Source organism: Leguminivora glycinivorella, chromosome 6, assembly GCF_023078275.1.
Source record: "Leguminivora glycinivorella isolate SPB_JAAS2020 chromosome 6, LegGlyc_1.1, whole genome shotgun sequence".
NCBI classification, from domain to species: Eukaryota; Metazoa; Arthropoda; class Insecta; order Lepidoptera; family Tortricidae; genus Leguminivora; species Leguminivora glycinivorella.
Window position 1 is genome coordinate 1,930,226 of NC_062976.1, and position 21,580 is coordinate 1,951,805.

The window sequence follows — 21,580 nt, forward strand, 5'->3', positions numbered from 1 at the left end:
AGCCATTTGAATAGTGCATTTTTAAATTTATTGCATGGTAGGTCTGTTATATCCTGTGGTAACTTATTATAAATCGTGACACACATAGAATAACAGTTACTTTTAAAAGCGGCAGTTCTTTGTTGTTTAGGTACAACAAGTCTGTTGGTATTCCTAGTATTTCTAGGGAACACTTCCTTGGCAGTCTTAAACAAGTTTACATTTAATTTCACAAATTTACATACTTCAAAAATATAGAGACAAGGTAGAGGAAGAACATTTAATTCGGGGAACAGAGGTTTACAAGATGTCATCTGGCCTACTCCACATATGGCACGAATACATTTTTTTTGGCAGATGAAAGCCCTTTGTACATCAACCCCATTCCCCCACACGATTAGTCCATACCGAAGAACCGACTCCACATAGCCGTGATAGGCCATCAGGGCCGTTTTTCTATCGGTCGTTGTGCGCAGTCTATGCATGACAAACACAAATCTGTTTATTTTATTACATATATGTTCAATATGGCCATTCCATTTTAAATCAGCGTTAACAATCAAGCCCAAGAATTTTATAAGATTATCATTTTTCAAGGTATGTCCATTATAGTTAATATTCAATGTCAAGTTATTAAAATTCATATAATTAGTTTTAGATATATTGATTTGCATATTGTTATGTTGCATCCAATTAATTACTTCAGTTATAGTGTTGTTTACATTACATTCATGATCAATTACAGTTTCTGTCTTAATATTTGTAACAACAATCGAGATGTCGTCAGCAAACAAAATACATTTGTGAGACGTCACCTTCGGCAAATCATTGATGTACATTATAAATAGTAGTGGGCCTAAGACACTACCTTGAGGAACTCCAAAGCGGTTGAATTTATATTCAGATTTGAATACTTCGGTCTCCTGCAAGCTATTCACCCGCTTAATTTCTACACATTGCTGTCTATCTTCCAGATAAGATCTTATCCAATGTAATGCCGGTCCTCTAATGCCGTAACTCTCTAGTTTGGCCAAGAGTAAGTCATGAGCAACAAAGTCAAACGCTTTGGACATATCGAAAAATAGGGCAGTAGTGAAACTACTGTCATCGCGGTGAGTGGAAATCTCACTTATCATGTTGAAAACTGCGAGTGTAGTAGACTTACATTTTTGGAAACCATGCTGTTCCGGTACAATAGCATTAAATTTATGAAAGAATTCACTTAACCTTAAATACATTGCTTTCTCAAAAAGTTTAGATATAATAGGAAGGATCGTAATAGGGCGATAATTCCCAATATCTTGCCTTTCTCCTTTCTTGTAAATTGGAATGACAGTGGCCGTTTTTAATTTTGAAGGAAATATTCCTGACTCTAGACTAAAGTTAATTAAATATGTTAAGATAGGAGCTAGTTCATAACTACATTTTTTAATAATACACGTGGCCATACCATCATACCCTTCTGTTTTAGAATTCTTAAGGGAGGCAATGATTTTCTGAATCTCTATTTCACTAAATGGTTTCAGAAATATGGAATTAACTACTTTATTACCATTGAGCGTGTTTGAGGTTTTATAATTTAGCTTGTTCGAGGCTTCAATAAAAAAATTGTTAAATGTGTTGGCAATATTAGTAGGATCCGTGATAGTAAAGTTGTTACATTTAATGTTGTCAATAAACTGGTCGGTGTTAGAATATTCTGCTTCATTTTTAATGAGTTTCCAGGAGGCTTTGCATATATTGTTACTATTTAAAACAAACTTTCTATTTGCATTCTTTTGGGCCTGTGAAATACAGCGTCTTAACAATTTGGAATATGTAATGTATTTATTTTTGGATTCAGTCGATTTTTCCCTATAGTAACAGAATCTTATTGAATTAGCTAATCAGCGAAATAGTGTATAGTGGGCTTTATGGTTGCCACGGCCGCCATTGTTTTGGAAGCGGCCATGACACCATGGTCTGTCAAACTGTATTTGAATTTGACATTCTTATTCGACGTCTAACTTCTGTTCTGATTGTAAGTATTTGCGATTGAAAGTATTTGCGAGTATGTAAGTAAGTTTGAGTAATGTTCTTCAATGTATGGTTCCAAATCTCCTGAGGAGTCTCAGAGTTAGATTGGGCACTCGTTCAATACGCTAAGGAAATACCTTTCGTGAGCCCCTGACTATAGCTACTTGCCTAAGGTAGGTAAATACTAGGGATGTACCGACTAGTCGGGAAAGCCGACTATCCCGCCACATTTCTAGTCGGCGACTAGTCGGCAATAAAGGCCGATCAGTCGGTACTTCGTTAGTGATAGAAAAACAGTACAAAACTAAATTATCAGCTGAAAATTATGGTTGTATTATGTACCTATTCGTAATTCCTTTCCTTGTCAAACTAACAAATATCAGTAATCATCACAGAAATAAATTACCTACCTAGGATTATAGATTTCATAGGCAGGATCACTACCCACTAAGCCAAGCCGGTTGTTAAAAATGGAAAATGTATATAAATATTGGCATGAACCTTTGAACCTGTAAGAAATCATGAAAAGCGCGAACGTAGAACAAAAATGACATTGAAAATGTGAATTTAGTCGAAAATTATGTTTTGACCGACTAGTCTGCCGACTACTCGGCCACCCAAGCGCCGATTAGTTGGTAGTCGGCCTAGTCGGCCAAATCAATAGTCGGTACATCCCTATAAATACCTACTATCTACTTACAGGTAATGGCTACAATGATACACTCCTGGCTACAATGTACCTTTTAACTAAAAAAAAAAAAATTAATTTTTAAATTTTAAATTATCTGTTCAATAAAAGTGAACAGTTTACATAAAACTTTCCGCCAAACTGTAGAACAGTTTGTTGGCAGGAATAGGCTCCCTTTCATCACATTTACTGTTGTTTCTTAACCTTAGGTGCTAAAGTGTTAGTACAAGTTACAAACATAGTTAGTTACTTAACTTCCTATTTCTGTGATAACCTGATATGACCTGTAAAATGTTTAATTTTTACCAATAAAGAAACTGAACTGAACTGAACTGAACTCAGTTCTGTTTGGCATTATTTTCGAATACAACAATATTATGGTATGGTGAGTGTTTTGTCGATAGTTTAAGACAAGTCAAATCGAACTTTGAATATGTCCATTATATAATTTAGTTATCAGCGCGCGTATCGCTTTATAGAAAGCTAGCATTTGCCCGCGGCTTCGTTTGCATTAAATTCGAAAATTGTGGAATGCTCCATACTAACTTCCACCACCAATTTTAGGGAAGTGGGGGGTTAAAAAGAGACAAAAAGTAGCCTATTTAACTTTCCATCCCTTCAACTATCTCCACTTAAAAAATCACGACAATTCGTCGCTCCGTTTTGCCGTGAAAGACGGACAAACAAACAGACACACGCACATTCCCATTTATAATTATTTGTATGGACGACATGTGCCGTCAGATACTTCACACTAACATTTATAGTATTCTTAAGGGTCTTTCACACTTATTAATTAATTTATTATGCATAAAAAAATAACATAAGTATTTTTGCAAAACAATCATTTTTGGCACGAGCTTTTATCGCCGACTGTACCTTTCTTTCAACAGTCATCTACTGCTCTCCGAGAGGTTTCTAAAAACCCCTTACTTGGTGGGGATACGACGTTTCATAACAGAGTTCCTATGACCATTTTCTGCTTCATCATCAGATCAGCTCCATGATACCATAATATTGCATTGTCTCGTGATTTACATATGTGTACATAATTTCAGCTCAATCCGGCACCGGGAAGTGGGTCAATTTTAGCTTCTACGTTTTGACGCACACTGACATACTAACAAGGCAAATTGAATAAAAAAAACCGGCCAAAGCTTGCCACGCTCAGTGTAGGGTTCCGTAGTTTTCCGTAAAAAAAACGATGTAGAATATCAAGCACCCCCTTTTTCTCCTAACGGCCTTGCCTTAGAATTTTCCAGTCAATAAAACATCGCATTTGCCTACAAACCTTTCATACAACTGTCACATTGACATTTACACTCGGCCGATAACGAAACGTCCTAACTCTCTGCGTTAATGTTACACTGCTTTGAATCTTAATGTTTCAGGAATAAAGTGAAAATTAGATTTGGTATTTATATTTGTTGAATGTGAGCGAATCAGGATAGAAGTTATAGGGGTATTATAGTATAATTAGATGCATACAGGGAGTAAATATTAACGTGATTTTGATAAATGTTTCTTTTTAGGAGCGCCATTTTACGTAAAACGATACTTCGACACGATAGTTATTGATGAATTTTTCAGTATTTTTTTTTTAAATCATAAATTACATTTTTTTACAACTAGGGAAAAAATCAAATTATTTTATTGAATATTTAATAAAGAGTACTATCGTAGAGTATGGCCACTCCCGCTCCCCGCTGAAAGCGCCGACCACCCCCTCTCGGTTACCTCACAGTTACCACCTGTCAAAAACGCGAACCGTCAACCTGTCATATCTCACTCATACAAGCATGGTACGCGTTCACCTACACGAGTTCAGAATGTGTGCTAGGAACGCACCTCTTTCATATATTTGATCGCCATTGTCCGAGGTGTATTATTTTTTTAATAGAATAAATAAAATAACAATATCGTTGCAGGTGCAGTTTTAACGTAGACAAATTATATTTACTAATTCAAAATATGTACAAATAAGAAAGTATTAGAACCTGCCATGACGTGCTTGTCATCATTCCATCATTGTAAACTGACACATGTTTTAAAAGGTATAATCATTTTCATTTCATTTTCATTATGCCCGTGTGGAGACGGGTTAAGAATTTCACCACCCCTATCTTCCCGTGGGTGTCGTAGAAGTCGACTGTGGGATTTGTGTTAAATTGTGGCGTAGGCGAGAGGCTGGCAACCTGTCACTGCAATGTCACAATTTTCATTTTCTTTCAACCCTTTAATTGCCAAGAGTGGCACTGAGACTATAGTAGTTTCGTGTGCTCTGTCTACCCCTTTATGGGATACAGGCGTGAATGTATGTATGTATTTCATTTTAAACGGAATATCTATTTCCATCTCATCTCTTACGCCATCCTGTATAAATGTTAATACGTGCTTATTTATAATCTATACGGTAGAATTAGAATTTTGTAGCAAATTATCGTTCCGAGAATGTACGGTACGCTAAACTGTGCCCATAGATTCCTAGAAATATCTCCCTAAGAATGTTGAACTAATCAATGGTAACTACCTATTAATTTACATACCACCTACATAACCTTCACTTTAGTTCAAAACGCTCTTGAAACTTTTAGAATAAAGTTGGGTTTGTACGTTCCACGGTGTATGAGATACGAGATTGTGTAAATATGTGGGCATGTTAATTCGTTGTATGTTTATGTTTATTTAGATTTCGTGATTTATGGAGTGCTGCTAAAACTATTTAGCGTATTGACAAATCGATAGGAAAGGAAAACGTTTAGGTTTTCTAGTTAATTGTTTAGAATTGGAAACGATCGGGCTGTCAAGAGAGCGTTCTTGGGTCTGGTGGCTGGTGGCCGCCCGGCGGGTCGACCCAGGTATCGCTGGGAGGACAGTGTGGTGGCGGATCTGCGTCGGCTTCAAGTCAGTGACTGGCAAGAGGCTGCGCAGGATCGGGACATTCCAACCCGATCCATCAAAATTTAAAAATCGCGTTATAGCGATATCCTATATATTTACGCCGCCATCTATGATATTTTCCTTTGAAATCCTTCCGACATCCGATATCGGATCGGATAATGTGAAAACGCACTAAAGCGGGGTATTACTGTATTTTAGAAAAAAAAAAAAAATTGGCTTACCTCGCAGGTGTCGCACGCGCGGCCTGTTACGTGTGGTCGACACCGGCATTGCCCAGAACGTATGTCACAGACGCTGCTCTCTGAACCGAGCGGCGAACAGTTGCAACCTGAAACAAGTAGACACAAAGTTAAGACGATACAGGAGGGGTCAATTCTCCATACAAACGCTCTCGACTATTTCCTCCCTGGTTTTTGAAGATAGAGCAATTATTTTTTCAGCACAAATTATTGTTATTTTTATCTATGTCGAACCGTTTTGATTTTTTTCATATTCTTATTTTTAAAGACGCTAGAGCCCATCAAAAATTTCCAACGACGGCCTTATTGATTATGGCGCAAAAACAGGTGTGGTATTCAAAATTGGTAACAATTAGCCAAAAAAACTAAACGGATCGGCACAGATTATTTCATTGTTATTCTGATTTTAAAATTTTGTTACGATTGATTAAGTTTTGAAGGAGGAAACAGTCGAGAGCGGATGGCGCTAATATTAATATTTGACATTTTAAAACATATCAAGCTAAGAATATGGGCCAAATTGTCAAAACTGACCTCTATATTACTTGATACTCTTTGGATTGATTAAGTTTTGAAGGAGGAAACAGTCGAGAGCCGAACCTCGATTTTTCCTGTTGCTCTGAATGGACAAGTTTTTTTAGATAAATCTAGTTAATAACACTAGTATTTTAACTAAAATTCCCAAATTGAAAGGGGGGGGGGGGGGGCATCTTTCTATTTTAGCATTTTCGCTCCTGTAGCATCTTAAGCGAGCATCACAAAATAGTACAAGTGCGCAAAATAGTACCTGACAAGAAAAGGCCTACTTTACTTTGCGAACTATTTTTTTTTAGTACTATGTTGGTGGCAAACGAGCATACGGTCCGCCTGATGAAACCGGTCACCGTAAATGCTGTCACATGCGCGTTGCCAGCCCATTAGAAACTTGTACACTCCTTTTTGATGTGTTAAGTATAGGTACACAACAAGTGCGGGAAACATGATTAAAATTTACCGGTAGAATTCGAGTTTACTCGAATGACCACTGACCATATCTATCCATCGCTCTTAGCAATGAGTTAAAGGTCGACTGTTAAATGAGGAGTGTAGTTTAGAGAGGGCTTATTTCTCTATGAAAACCACACACCTAACCACAAAATTAAAATTTTGAAAAAACCCCCGACCGCGACATAGTGGACCGATTTTCATGAAACATGGCTAAGAACACTCCCGACTAACTCAGCTTTCAGAAAAAAAAAACTAAATCTAAATCGGTTCATCCGTTCGGGAGCGACGATACCACAGACAGACACACACACACACAGACAAACAGACAGACAGACAGACACGTCAAACTTATAACACCCCGTCGTTTTTGCGTCGGGGCTTAAAAAATAACACTCCTTAAAATATTAACTTCTATAAAACTACTCTCTTGCACATCATTTAAACAAAGTGACAATCTCTCAAGTGTTTACATAAATTTGAATTTCGCTAATAACAATAATGTGCCAGATCTCTCAACGCCCATATCGCATATTTCCACCATTTTGACTCCATCTTCAACCTTATTGTTGATCCTCCTAAGATTGAAAATCGCAGAGCACCTTTTTAGGGTTCCGTAGTCAACTAGGCACCCTTATAGTTTCGCCATGTGTGTCCGTCCGTCCGTCCGTCGATAATCTCAGTGACCGTTAGCACTAAGAAAGATGAAATTTGGTACTAATTATGTATATGTATGTATGTATTAATCACGCCGACAAAGTGGTAAAATAAAAATTGGAAAAAAAATGTTTTTTTTTAGATACAAACTTTATTAATTAAAAACAAAAAGTTTTAGGTACAAAGTTTTTCTTTTTCATTTCAACCCTAACGTGTACATTGTTGGATAGGTATTTAAACATTAATAGGGGTTTACGAACATCATTTTTGATATTGTGTAATATTTCTCGGAAATAATCGTTCCAAAAGTAAAAAAATGTGTCAAACTTTTGAACCATAAGTTTAAAAAATATGAAAAATAATCACAAAAGTACAACTTTATAAAGACTCTAGGAAAATTATTTTGAAATTGATAGTTTGAACAGTTTTTGAAAAATACAGGAAACTACGGAACCCTACACTGAGCGTAGCACGACGCTCTTGGCGGTTTTCGTATTCTCTATATCCATTAAATATACAAAGCTTTTAGCATAATTACAAGAGTAAGCCACTCTACATGGTTTCGTTATCTGCGCACATAATTTTGCGCTACACTAGATTAGGCGGCTATTATTGAGGCTAGTAGTCGGATAATGGTTGTAAACAAGATTCCAATGGGTCATTCTGAAAAAAAATTAAATAAATAAATAAATATTGGGGACACCTTACACAGATCAACTTAGCCCCAAACTAAGCAAAGCTTGTACTATGGGTGTTAAGCGACGATATACATACTTAAATAAATAAATACATACTTATATACACAGAAAACATCCATGGCTCAGGAACAAATATCTGTGCTCATCACACAAATGCCCTTACCGGGATTCGAACCCAAGACCGCGGCTCAGCAGGTAGGGTCACTACCGACTGAGCCAGACCGGTCGTCAAATAAATTTAAACTCGAAAAATTGCCTTGGTGTGAACTCATGGCCTTTGGTCATGGATTGTCCTAGTTTTCAATTTTAAAAACGACTGTTGAAATTAATCTAAGACTATACAAATCTACAATTACAAAGGGAAAGGGTTTTACAAAGGGAATGTACAAGTTTCTAATGGGGTGGCCACGATCATGTGACACTGTTTGAGTTGCAGGCGTCCATAGGTTACGGTGACCGCTTTACATCAGGCGGGCCGTATGCTTGTTTGCCACCGACGTAGTATTAAAAAAAAACAATTTTCATTCTTCAATATACTAGTACAGCTGTATTATTCTGCCTTCACAGGAATCAGAAGCCCTAAAGTCGAATATCAAAGTTTAAATAATTATTAAGGGCATCTTCTTCTCTCTTCCTCTGACATTGTCATAAAAAGATAAGGTAGGTACAGCGGGTCAAATCCCGACAGGGGGACAATTGTAACTGATCCATTATTTCGTCACTACTTTTAAAAAAACTTGTATCTTCGTCTGTCAATGAAAAGAAAATTGTAGTAAGTATGTATGGAATGCATTATAGACTTACTGCGTTTTAACTTTGAGGAACAGTGTGAGATACGAGATTTTTTTAAAGTAGTGACGATTTCTATTATTACACTATTAAGTTGAGTTCTACATGTATCTATCTACTGAACACGAGTGCCATATATACAATTAGTAACAGAAACACCCGTTTAGTAACGTCTTACAACGATACACACGCTTTTAGCAAAGTAAGCATATCTTATTGATAACGGAATTGGCGATAAAGTATACAGAAATGGTAAAACTCATGTTTGCGGTTGTTTAATAGGGAAGGGTTGAATAATCAATAAATAAAGATATACATTCGTTGTTTAGCATCAGCAGGAGTTTCAAATAGCATGTGCATTATAACGATACAAGTGCGAAAAAACCGGCCAAGAGTGTGTCGGGCCACGCTCAGTGTAGGGTTCCGTAGTTTTCCATATTTTTCTCAAAAACTACTGAACCTGTCAAGTTTAAAACAATTTTCCTAGAAAGCCTTTATAAAGTTCTACTTTTGTGATTTTTTTCATATTTTTTAAACTTATGGTTCAAAAGTTAGAGGGGGGACGCACTTTTTTTTCCTTTAGGAGCGATTATTTCCGAAAATATTAATATTATCAAAAAACGATCTTATTAAACCCTTATTCATTTTTAAATACCTATCTGACAATATATCACACATTGGGGTTGGAATGAAAAAAATATCAGCCTCCACTTTACATATAGGGGGGGTACCCTAATAAAACATGTTTTTCCATTTTTTATTTTTGCACTTTGTTGGCGTGATTGATATCGGTTTAAAGACATTTATTTCTCATAAGAAATTACATTTCACTTACACGAGAAATATTATGCTATACTAATATAATAAGCAGGCACTAGGCACATCACTTATTAACTACATATTTATTACACTTTAGTCGCATTACTTAATGCCTTAATATTTGTACTAGTAAATGTATACAAGTGATTTATGTTATTGTGACAAACGGTAACACGCTCATAGAAATCATCACATTTATTCGCCTACCTTACCACTTAAAAATTAAACAAGTTTGCATCACATAACTAAGTACGCTTACAGTGCTTACATCGTATCACATTTTATTTTAGATTTTTGATTTTTAAAGAAAATAAAGTTGTATATTAGTAAAAACAAAAGTAATCACTATGATATTGATTATAAACTGTGAGTCGATTTAATTTGAACAATGAACATAAAGATAACAAGTAAAAAATAAGCTATTATTTTAAAAGTTGTAAAAGTGTACCTATGACTACTTACTACTTAGTACTTACAATATGATATTAATAATATAATTGTATATATATTCTTTTGTTATATCTATAGTGCCAGCGGATGTAAGAGCGTAAGGATCGCCCGTGATAAGAGACTAGCGTAGACTATGGATACTCGCAATTCCGATACCAAGTGTACGAGTTTAGTTATGCAAAGAATATGAACTTATGTTAGAGAGATATTCTGTAAAACGTGGGCACTTAACGCGCGCTTAAAAGCTAAAAAGGATTTGGCAGTTTTTACCTCGAGAGGTAGCATGTTGTACATCTTTGCACCTTCGTACGTAATTGATTTCTGCCCATAAGTCGTTGTTCTTGATCGGCATAAAATGATATCATCTGCATTTCTGTTACGATAGTTTCCTAGGTCTTTTTTCCTAGTAAACGTTATTTGTGAATGGATTTCCTTATATAAAATTTTCCTTACCAAAATACAGATGTTGAAAACGTAAAGCTGCTTGACAGTCATAAGATTGGTTTCAAAATATAGTTTTTTTGTTGGGGTCAGATAATCGTAGTGAAAAAGTACCTTTAAAATTTTGTTCTGTACAATTTGTAGCTCAGTTAGGTTGGTTTTCGCCGCACTACCCCATACCTCAACTAGATACTGAAGATGCGACTTTACAAGTGAGTTATAGATCATTAAAGATACTTGTCGTGGGAGACACCGAGAAGTGCTACGCAAACCACCTATTAAGCGTGATATTTTCGACTTAACATATGAAATATGGGATTTCCACGTAAGGCAGCTATCCAATCTTAGGCCTAGATATATTTCGTCAGTGCTAGCACTTAGGATTTCGTCGTTAATGGTCAGAGGGGTATAGCTAGGAATTACTTTATTTTTAGCTTTGAAAATAACGTATGACGTTTTGGATGCGTTGATGGTTAAAAGGTTGTACTGGAACCATGCATGTAATGCGTTAAGGTCTGTTTGAGCCTGGTGAATTATGTCATGAATAGAATCTCCGAAGTAAAATAAGCAGGTATCATCTGCATAAAGTGATAAATGGCCATGCAGTGTTACTTCACAAATGTTGTTTATGTAAATTAAAAATAACAATGGGCCCAAAATTGAGCCTTGGGGTACACCACAGGCAATTGGCTGGAGACTACTTCGAGTACTATTGACTTCTACTATCTGGGCTCGATCCGAAAGGTATGACTCAAACATTTTTAAAGCTGTTCCAGTAACACCTATGCAATTTAGTTTCTTTATTAGCAATATACATATTGATACCAAATTTCAGGTTTCTAGTGCTAACGGTTACTGAGATTATCCGCGGACGGACAGACGGACGGACGGACGGACAGACAGAAACTATAAGGGATAACTATAAGGGATATCTACTACTAGATATCTACGAGCGTTTCGTTTCGTGAGCGTTTGTGTATTCGGCTACGCACGCAGAGGCATTTCGGTCGGCGTCCAGCGTCAAAAATTATCATTTCGGCTAGCCGGCTTACGAAACATCAATGAAGTTCAATCTCGTTCACCACAGTTAATAAAACATAACGGTCTCATAATCAAATCAAATGCAAATGCATACAGATATAATCCATTACCAATAACCAATTAGGCAATTGTGGAACACCTCCGCGTTGCCATGGAGACAGTGACAGTTATTGGTCTTGAAGCTAGTGGGCGGTTTAGGCACTGGTCCCACCAAAAACTAGTAAACGTATCGGCTACAGAACATATTAACGAGCATATATTTTTTGCCAATAAAATTTTTTTAATTGTTTTAGGGAATTTTAGGTCAATTGTACTCAGAATCACGAGTACTTTCAATCTCACTGGGAGACAAAAAGTGTCCCAAAATATCCATACATTTTGTTACTTTCCTCTTTTGTTACCCCATACAACATGTACGGAAAATGGTAACAAAATAAGAAAAAATCGTATGGGACAATTTTTTTAACTACTAGGATTGAAAAAGCTAGTAATTCTGAGTAGGAATAGCATTTTTTTTTAAAAAATATCACACTTCATAAAAGTGGCAAAAAAAAAAGAAATGCTCGAACCACAAAATTAAAATTTTGAAAAACCCCTGACATAGTGGACGGATTTTCATGAAACATGGCTAAGAACACTCCCGAATAACTCAGCGTTCAAACAAAAAAAAAAGAAAAATTCGAAATCAGTTCATCCGTTCTCGAGCTACGATGCCACAGACAGACTCACACCCCGTCGTTTTGCGTCGAGGGTTAAAAATATAGTCGCTCCTGTGTAAATAAAAGAAGCGCGATGATAGCGCGAGCACAGTATAATAAAGAGTAATATCGTACAGTATGGCCACTCCCTCTCCCCGCTGAAAGCGCCGCCCACCCCCCCTCGGTTACCTCACAGTTAACGCCTGTCAAAAACGCGAACAGTCGACCTGTCATATTTCACTCATACAAGCATAGTACGCGTTCACCTACACGAGCTTAGACTGTGTGCTAGGAACGCGCCTCTTTCATATATTTGATGGCCGGTGTCCGAGGTGTGGCGCGAGCGAGTTATATTAGTTCGTCGCCCAGCGATGAAATAATAAATCACTCGCTGTCCAATTTATTTGTTTCTTTTGTCCTATACCTTCTGTCCGTTTCTATCACCGATAGATCATCGCTTACGCCGTGTCTTGCATGGGCGACGGTCGCGCGACCGTCGCCATCGCATCGTCTACTTCCATATCGATAAGGTTTGATTTCGTATGCGTCGCATCGCCGTCGCGCGACCATCGCGCGACCGTCGCCCACGCAAGCCACGGCGTTACTCGCTTTTGGTGGAACCAGTAGCATAAGTTCCCCGGGATGTCCCTTCGGGACATCCCGGCATCATATTTCGTGGATGTGAAAGAGCACAGCTCTAAATTCCTAGTACTAAAAAAAAAAAAAAAACAGTAGCATAAGTTTAATCGACAAAGCCTCTACCATAAGATTTTGTCGTGTATTCTGCTCGATCGCGTTATAATACATAACACCTGTATCCCCAAAAGGGGTAGGCAGAGCACAAGTAAGTGATCAAGTTGCAGTGGGGCCATTTTTTTCAAAGTTGTCCACCCCACTTTTTTGTAACATGGGTATTTTTTACGCGATTCATACTCAGAATGAGGTCTTTCGATCCTGATAGGAGAAAAAAATGTCCCAAGATTTCCATACATTTTTCAAACCTTCCATTCCGTTGCCGCCATACAAAATGTATGAAAAAATGGTAACAGAATGGGAAAACAACCTTGGGACACTTTTTTCTCCAGTTAGGATTGAAAGAGTTCGCGATTCTGAGTGAAAACCACATAAAAATATTAAATTTAAATTTTGAAATTATAATTTCTTTTGTTATTTTTGAAGGAACTTTGGACTTCGGAGGACATGCCCCTTCAGGCGTTGAACGCCACAATATATCTCGACCGCGCCTAGGCAGGCATTCTGTACAATTACTTATCCGCGTAATTGAAAGCAAACAATGACGTATTGTGGCAGCCCGGCCCACCTGCGCACGCGTCGAACTAATGAAGATAAATCGGTTTCAACGGTTGTGTATCCACATTGTGTAATAGTCGATTGTTTGAGTTGCTGGAGACAAATTTTGTGTATTTTGTAGAATCATTTATCCATTTTTCATTTTACTTGCATACTATATAAGTAAATGGGCTATTGCATACGCAACCGAAGCGGGAGTTATAGAAAAATCGTTCTCCTTATGTAGAGAGATATGAAATGTCTAGAGTACAATATATTTTTTTCTATATTTCTCCATATTTTTTATATTGGAAGTGCGATGAAAAGTACTGTGTGTAATTCTGGGCATAAGAATATTTTAAACTCGCGTCTTTAAATCCGCCCCAAATGTACAATGTATGTATTATCTGTGTATGTATGTAAGTACCTATCATAGCCCTTTTTGATTTGAAATGTAAAAGCATCAACATTTTTCTGTGCTAGGTATCCCAAGATTTGGTGTAGGTTTCATTTTTTTTTTACGAAAACTTAATTCCTACGCACATCGTAGTACTCCGAGTTGAAGGGGAAACTGGGGAAGGTTGGGACTACTAATTTTTAATGATGAATTCTTTCCTCAAGAAATTAATTATAATTATCAAATGACATTTTGTACAGTTGTACAAAATGAAAAAAAAAAAAAAGATAACGTTATGAGTTCATAACTTTCAAGTAGGTAACACATTGACATGCGTTGGAGGTATATCTAATGAGTCATTTCTCTTGTTATTTAAATAAACTTTGTTATGGAGTTCGTTATGGTTAACTTTGTTATGGTTGCCCGTGTGGTGACGGGTTAAGAATTTCACCACCCCATGTCTTCCCGTGGGTGTCGTAGAAGTCGACTGTGGGATTTGGGTGAAATTGTGGCGTGCTGGCAACCTATCACTGCAATGTCACAATTTTTTCGTTTTCTTTGAACCCCTTAATTGCCAAGAGTGGCACTGAGAATTTAGCAGTTTCATGTGCTCTGCCTAGCCCTTTATGGGATACAGGCGTGATTGTATGTATGTATGTATGTATGGAGTTCGTTTTTTTTATTTTTATTTTTTAGCGTTCGCAAATTTAAACAAAACCGGAAACCCATAAACACAAATGATATGAAACACGTCTAAATAGAGCAGTCAGGCACATGTCTAAACATAGTGCCGTTTCCGAGCTGAGCGTGATTGACAGACAGACAGACAGACCGGACGGCCGACCCAGTTGTACGCGCAGATTACTACTACGAATAACTATTAATAGGTACGTACTATAGTTTGGTCTTGAGATAAGACATATATGCTAAGTATATGTTATAGTATTTTCATCTAGGATGAGTTCTGAAAAACTGAAATATATGCTGAACTAGCTTTTACCCGCGGCTTCGCTCGCGTTAAATTAGAAAATTGCGGAATGCTCCATAAAAACTTCCACCCCCCATTTTATGGAAGTGGAGAAATTAGAAAGAGACTATAAATAGCCTATGTCACTCTCCATCCCTTCAGCTATCTCCACTTAAAAAATAACGTCAATTCGTCGCTCCGTTTTGCCGTGAAAAACGGATAAACAAACAGACACACACAGATGTCTATTTATAATATTAGTATGGATTAAGCATTTTAGGTAGATACTCGTATTGTTAGCAAAATTATATTTTGACGTAAAATAATGACAATATACGTCTTTTAAGTGCCACAGAACTCCCAGATGAAAAATACTATAAGATAATTCCATCTATGTGTTTTTTTTTTCGTTTAAATAGGTAGTGAACGAAAATATTCTACACCGTGTTTTTTTTTTTGTTTTCCGTTAAATTCGACACGTAGCGTAGGTTCATTATCAGGAACCACCATGTAAATCACTTTTAGTTACATTCGCAAAAAAAAAACATTTATTATTATTTTCATACATAATAAATTAATTTTCCACTCACTAGCTCGGAAACACGTGTTTTGTTCTTTAATACCAGCGGGTAAAAACGCATTTTATCCACTAGTGGGTAAAGTAATTTGACCTTGAATAAATTCAAATTAACTGCTTTAAAATTGATAAAAGTAGGTGAACCTAGTAATAAAGATGATTTACCACCTGTGGAACTACTGGAAGTTGTGATAAACGCATTTTTTGCGTTGTAGTTTCCTCGCCATAGTGAGGGGAAAAGTTTTGTGTTACACTCGGATGCAAATGTATTTTACTTCTCGTGTGTTAAAAAACTCGCAAGTTCAGGATTCTATTCTACATTAGGAATTGGTAAAGGCTGTGACACACGTGTTCAGTAATTATATTTATTTTTTAATAACTCGATAACCGTATCAATCAATCAATATTTATTTGCAAAAATGTAGTATTACAGTGAGTTCTTAAGTATAAGTATACAAAAGTTAAGACGCTAGTTTCTTAGAGAAATTAATTGTATTTGATCTAAAGAACCTTCCCTTAAAGTTAACGGAATTCAATAAAAACAGGGTGTATATTTTGTTATTGTCTTCCTACTGCTTGGAAAAGGCCTTCCTAATTCACTCATTAAATATGGTTCTTAACAAACTTGAATATCCAAGTTACTTATTCCATCAACGCCAATCAAGATTGGTGTATTTAAAACGCATGTAATGACATATACTTAAATATAAACTTTACGACATCGTCAAATTATTACAAAACTAAATTGGTCAAAATAAATCTAGATAATAAACCTATAAAACTAAAGATGCGATCGGCACCATTTACCTTTCTATGTTTTATAGCATTTTTATAACTATAACGCTTTCAATTCTAGAAAGTGAAATAGACTAAAGAATTTTATGAAACATAAAACTTTTTGGAAAATATTGTGAAAGCCTCGACAAAAACAAGATAAAAAAAAACCGTATGAAGTTTATGACAAAAATATTTTCATATCCTTCAAATTACCTTGGAAATTTATTTTCATTATTTATCTATCAAATGTAAACCATAGACGGGTCATGCTATGTTTGTACGCAAAAAGAACTGGGGGCGTAGCCGAATGGCATTTCTGCGACGCGAACCGCCACCGAAACGTGGCAGAAATGTAGTCTGGCTCTGTGACGCAAGAGCGATAGAGGTAGATAGCTACGAAAGAGGTTTTATCGTGAGCGTTTCGTGAGCGTTTCGGCTACGCACACTGATTTGTAGCTCACTAACATAATTATTATCACTACGAACAGATTCGCTAATTACAAATGTGGGTCAGCCGAGATCAAAGGCGGCAGCGATCTATTCCTAGTAAGCTTGTATCTCGAACAGAATTACTACAGTTTCGATGTAAATCATGATTCATACAAACTACACATTAAATTTAATAAGTACCTACTGTAAGTCATGATTTATATTAACTACAAACATAGAAAAAAGGAAAAAGGAACTACTTATTCCTCTATGCTACAAATTAAATTAAATATTGCAGAATTTGTTGAATTTCGGACAAGCTAATTCAAATTTACACTGAAATCAGCATATTTGAATCTGATTAGTTACGCAACTATGGGAACAAATCAAATTATTTCAACAAATATTCTGATTTGTGTTTTTTATGTAGTCATCACTACTATATATAAATTAAAAATCTTTACATGTAGGGGGTTAATAAAACATTTTTTTCCATTTTTTTTTTTTGCACTTTGTCGGCGTGATTGATACCAAATAAGATGTCATATATTAAAGAAAAAATTACGAGCACCACCAGTGGTGGTGTGGCGAGGTGGCCTAGGGGTGATGGCGTTTGGCCCTGATTGCTAAAAGACGCCGGTTCGAATCCGGCCTTCACCACTGGTGGTGCTCGTCATTTTTTCTTTGATATATGACATCTTATTTCGATTTTTTTCTGATTAGTTAGTTATTGTTAATTTCGCTTATAAAGTCAGTCCAAACTAAGTTAGCTACTACTTTTGTTAGCCTTGTTTGCGCATGAGTTACAGAGTAAATAAGTCATGATTTCAGGCGTAAAAAGACTTACCACCGGTGCGGTATTAAAAGAAGTGTCAACTTTTTTTTATACCACGTCGGTGGCAAACAGGTATACGGTCCGCCTGATGAAAAGCGGTCACCGTAAGACCTATGCACGCCTGCAACTCAAGGGGTGTCACATGCGCGTTGCCGACCCATTAGAAACTTGTACACTCCTGTTTTTCGGAGATACCTCGACTTAGATCGACTAAACCGATTACATATTTTACTCCGTATAGACAGACAAACAAAGCGTTCCTCCAAGCCATCAAGAAAAACGTATGGTGCTTTAGATGGCGCTAACGATAATCCATACTAATATTATAAATGGGAAAGTGTGTGTGTCTGTTTGTTTGTCCGTCTTTCACGACAAAACGGAGTGACAAATTGACGTGATTTTTTAAGTGGAGATAGTTGAAGGGATGGAGAGTGACGTAGGCTACTTTTGTTTCTTTCTAATGACCCACTTCCCTAAAATGGGGAGGGGGAGGGTAGAAGTTTGAACGGAGCATTCTGCAATTTTAGAATTTAATGCGGGCAAAGCTGCATTAGTATTTGATAATTTCAACACATATCATGTTAAGGATAAACAAAATATAATATTTATTTTAACTACAAGAATGAATAAAACTTGCAATATTATTATTACACTGTAATAGAAACTGGTGTTTCATATTTTACACTCGGATCATAATTTGTGAGCTCATAACGAAACAATTTATGCTAATGGCAGAACTGAAATGTCAAGTACCAAATAAACCTAATTCCAATGTGATACTTCTAAAATATTCGCTCTTAAGTATTCGATTTAATTTAACTTTATTACTTACATTTTATTTCTTTTGATATTTTTAGTAAATTTGAGGTCAGTTCGAAAGTGCCTCAGAAAACAAAAAAAAAATCACAGTGTGCCCAGTCCCTATCGCTTTTACAAATAGTGCGATAGGGACGATCTGATGTTTTATCATTCATCGCGCGACCATACAAACTATATGGAAAATGGAAAACGAAAGGAAAAATCGTACGGGGGACATTTTTTTACTTAAATATTTGTTTGCGTACATTTTTATTGTTTAAGTAGGTACCTATAATTATTCATTATTTAAATCATGTCACTCGTATTTATCCTTATCTAAAATTACGTATTAAGTCCTTAATATCTGTTAGGTTAGACGATATCCAATTTTACCCCGGTCTCCTCTAAGTACTCGTGTTCCCTTCGGCGAAAACTTGTCAATTCGCAATCATGAAATCATAAACTATTCACGTGCAGTCGGCGTCAAAAAGATTGTACCTATATTTAGTTCTCTGTCATTTGAGGTCAACAAAATTTGTAAATAAATATTATGTATATTTCTTCTTTATCCAATATCCTAATATTTATGTCCCTATATCCTAATTTTTTAAAGACTACCGAGAGAATTAATGTGCTTAAACGTAATTTCCAATCCAACACCACTTTTGCAGTAAAGAGCGTAAACCCATCTTAAAGGCCGGCAACGCACCTATAATCGTTCTGGTATTTAGGGTGTTCGTGGACGGCAGTGATCATTTACCATCAGGCGACCTGTCTGCTCGTTTGCCTCTATCGCATAAAAAAAAACAGCCCGTAGAGTCATTCCGCGCGAAAGAAGTGAAACTTCGTAAAATAACCTCAAAAATATTTTGACAAGTGACCATCACGTTTACTGCGTTTAGTTACGTCCATCTTGTTACTCATTTCGACATAGTAGACCGATTTTTATGAAACATGGCTAAGAACACTCACGACTAACTCAGCTTTCAAACAAAAAAAACTAAATCTAAATTGGTTCATCCGTTCGGGAGCTACGATGCCACAAACAGACAGACAAACAGACAGACACACACACACAGACAGACACGTCAAACTTATAACACCCCGTCGTTTTTGCGTCGGGGTTAAAAATATAAACTCATTTTGCACTCGATCTAAATATGTATAAAACACACACATTCCAACCAACCATTCCACCATTCAAAACCAATCTGGGCATTCTGTTCTGTCACTATGACTGAGTGAATAAGTGAAATAAATGGAATGAGTGAGTTGCGTTCAGCGCGTCGACACTGACAGAATGTTATGCGCTGAGTGAGCGGCATTTCACGCAACGTAACAATGACTGAGTGTTACGCGCTGTCAGGTAGAGGTCGCATTAGAAGCTTCACTTCAAAAAAGTTCCATCAATAAACCATTCGGGGAGACTGTCGTAACACCCAATTTCATGTAACACACTCATTTGCAACATGCAACATAAAGTTTATAATTTCTAATCTATAATAATCTCTGTCCTATTATTATATTATTTTCGACGTTGACTGTACATAGCACCTCGTTACAACTGGCCCCAGGCTACCCATTTGAGATATTAACTATGAATTTGTTTGATGCATTTTATTGTTTGAACGTGTTCGATCATAATTTAGTTTTGATATTTAATGAATTGAAACGGATTTGTTTGAATGTTAAAATTTGAAATGGAACTGGATTGGCAATACGCTCCGAAGGGACTCCAACCACATACCGAGGCAAGCCCTAGACTGGAATCCCCAAGGAAAGCGAAAACGTGCCCGCCCTAAGCAGTCCTGGGGGCAGACTTTTGAGTCTCACTGTCATTAAAATACCGGTTGAAAACGGTGAATTGCCTATTATTTTCAGTGACAATTTTCTGAATTCGAACGCTGTGAGACTCAAAAAACGGCGTCCTGGCGGCGGACGATCACTGCAGAAGCGAAGACGAAGGGACCTGACGGCTGGAGCACACTTCGGACACTGGCGATCAAATATATTGAAAGAGGCGCATTCCTAGCACACAGTCTTAGCTCGTGTAAGTGAACGCGTACTATTCTTGTATGGGTGAAACAGGTCGACTGTTCGTGTTTTTGACAGGCGGTAACTGTGAGGTAACTGAGAGAGGGTGGGCGGCACTTTCAGCGGGGAGCGGGAGTGGCCATTCATTATTTGCCAAGAGTGGCACTGAAGCTTTAGTAGTTTCATTCTGTACCCCTTTATGGGATACATGAGTATGTATGTATGTATGTATACTGTGCCTGGAGCGAAGTAAAGCGCGAAGCTCAAAACCGTTCGGGATGGCGACGCCCTTCTGCCCCATATAGGGGACATAGGACATTAAGTCAAGTAAGTCACCAGATATTGTTTCTTACAGTCATGTTTAAGTAAAGGTAACTACTTATTTAAGAACAGAGGAAATAATTCCTGTATGAGCGAACTTTTGAATACTAAAAGTACTAACGAGTGAATCAAATCAAATCTGGAGTGGTGTCTTGTCTTAGCAGCTGATGCAAGTCTACCAGGCCCGGTAGCCGCATGGCGTTTATGCGACTTAAGAGGTAGATAGCTACGAAAGAGATATTATCGTGAGCGTTTCGTGAGCGTTTGTGCATTTGGCTACGCACACTGTAGATAGGTCTCCAAATACCACGACAAATACAACAAATCGTTCATAACTTACAATAATAATTTAATTTTTAGTGAAAGAAAATTTGTTAGGTGATTTTATTTTTTTTAATAAACAACGTCGGTGGCTTATGGAGACATTGCAGACTGAACTTAAAGCCCCAAGCGGTTAAGTTGTTTTGTCACAGAGTTCTAAGGCCATATCCTGTCTTCATCATCAGATCAGTTTTATATCATGATAGTGTATTATCATCCGATTTATATGTACCTATTTTTTTAATAGCCTATAGTGTCCACTGCTGGGCAAAGCCCTCCCCCCCTAGATTTCCAATCCTCCTGGTTAAGTGCAGCATTCGCCCAGTTGTTGAGAAAGGTGTCCAGATCATCTCGCCATCTCTTTCCGGGCCGACCCCTTGGGCGTTTGTGTTTTGGCACCCACTCCGTAGCTAACTTAGCCCACCACTGTGGAT

General features: G+C 37.0%; 1 protein-coding gene across 1 annotated transcript in view; it reads right to left on the minus strand.

The window, feature by feature from the left end:
* LOC125226930 (laminin subunit alpha-1) overlaps window positions 1-21,580 on the minus strand; it is a 159,943-nt gene that overhangs the window by 60,990 nt on the left and 77,373 nt on the right. The window contains exon 2 of the mRNA XM_048131111.1: window positions 5,806-5,912. Within this exon, the coding sequence (XP_047987068.1) occupies window positions 5,806-5,912 (107 nt within the window). The remainder of the gene's footprint in view (window positions 1-5,805; window positions 5,913-21,580) is intronic.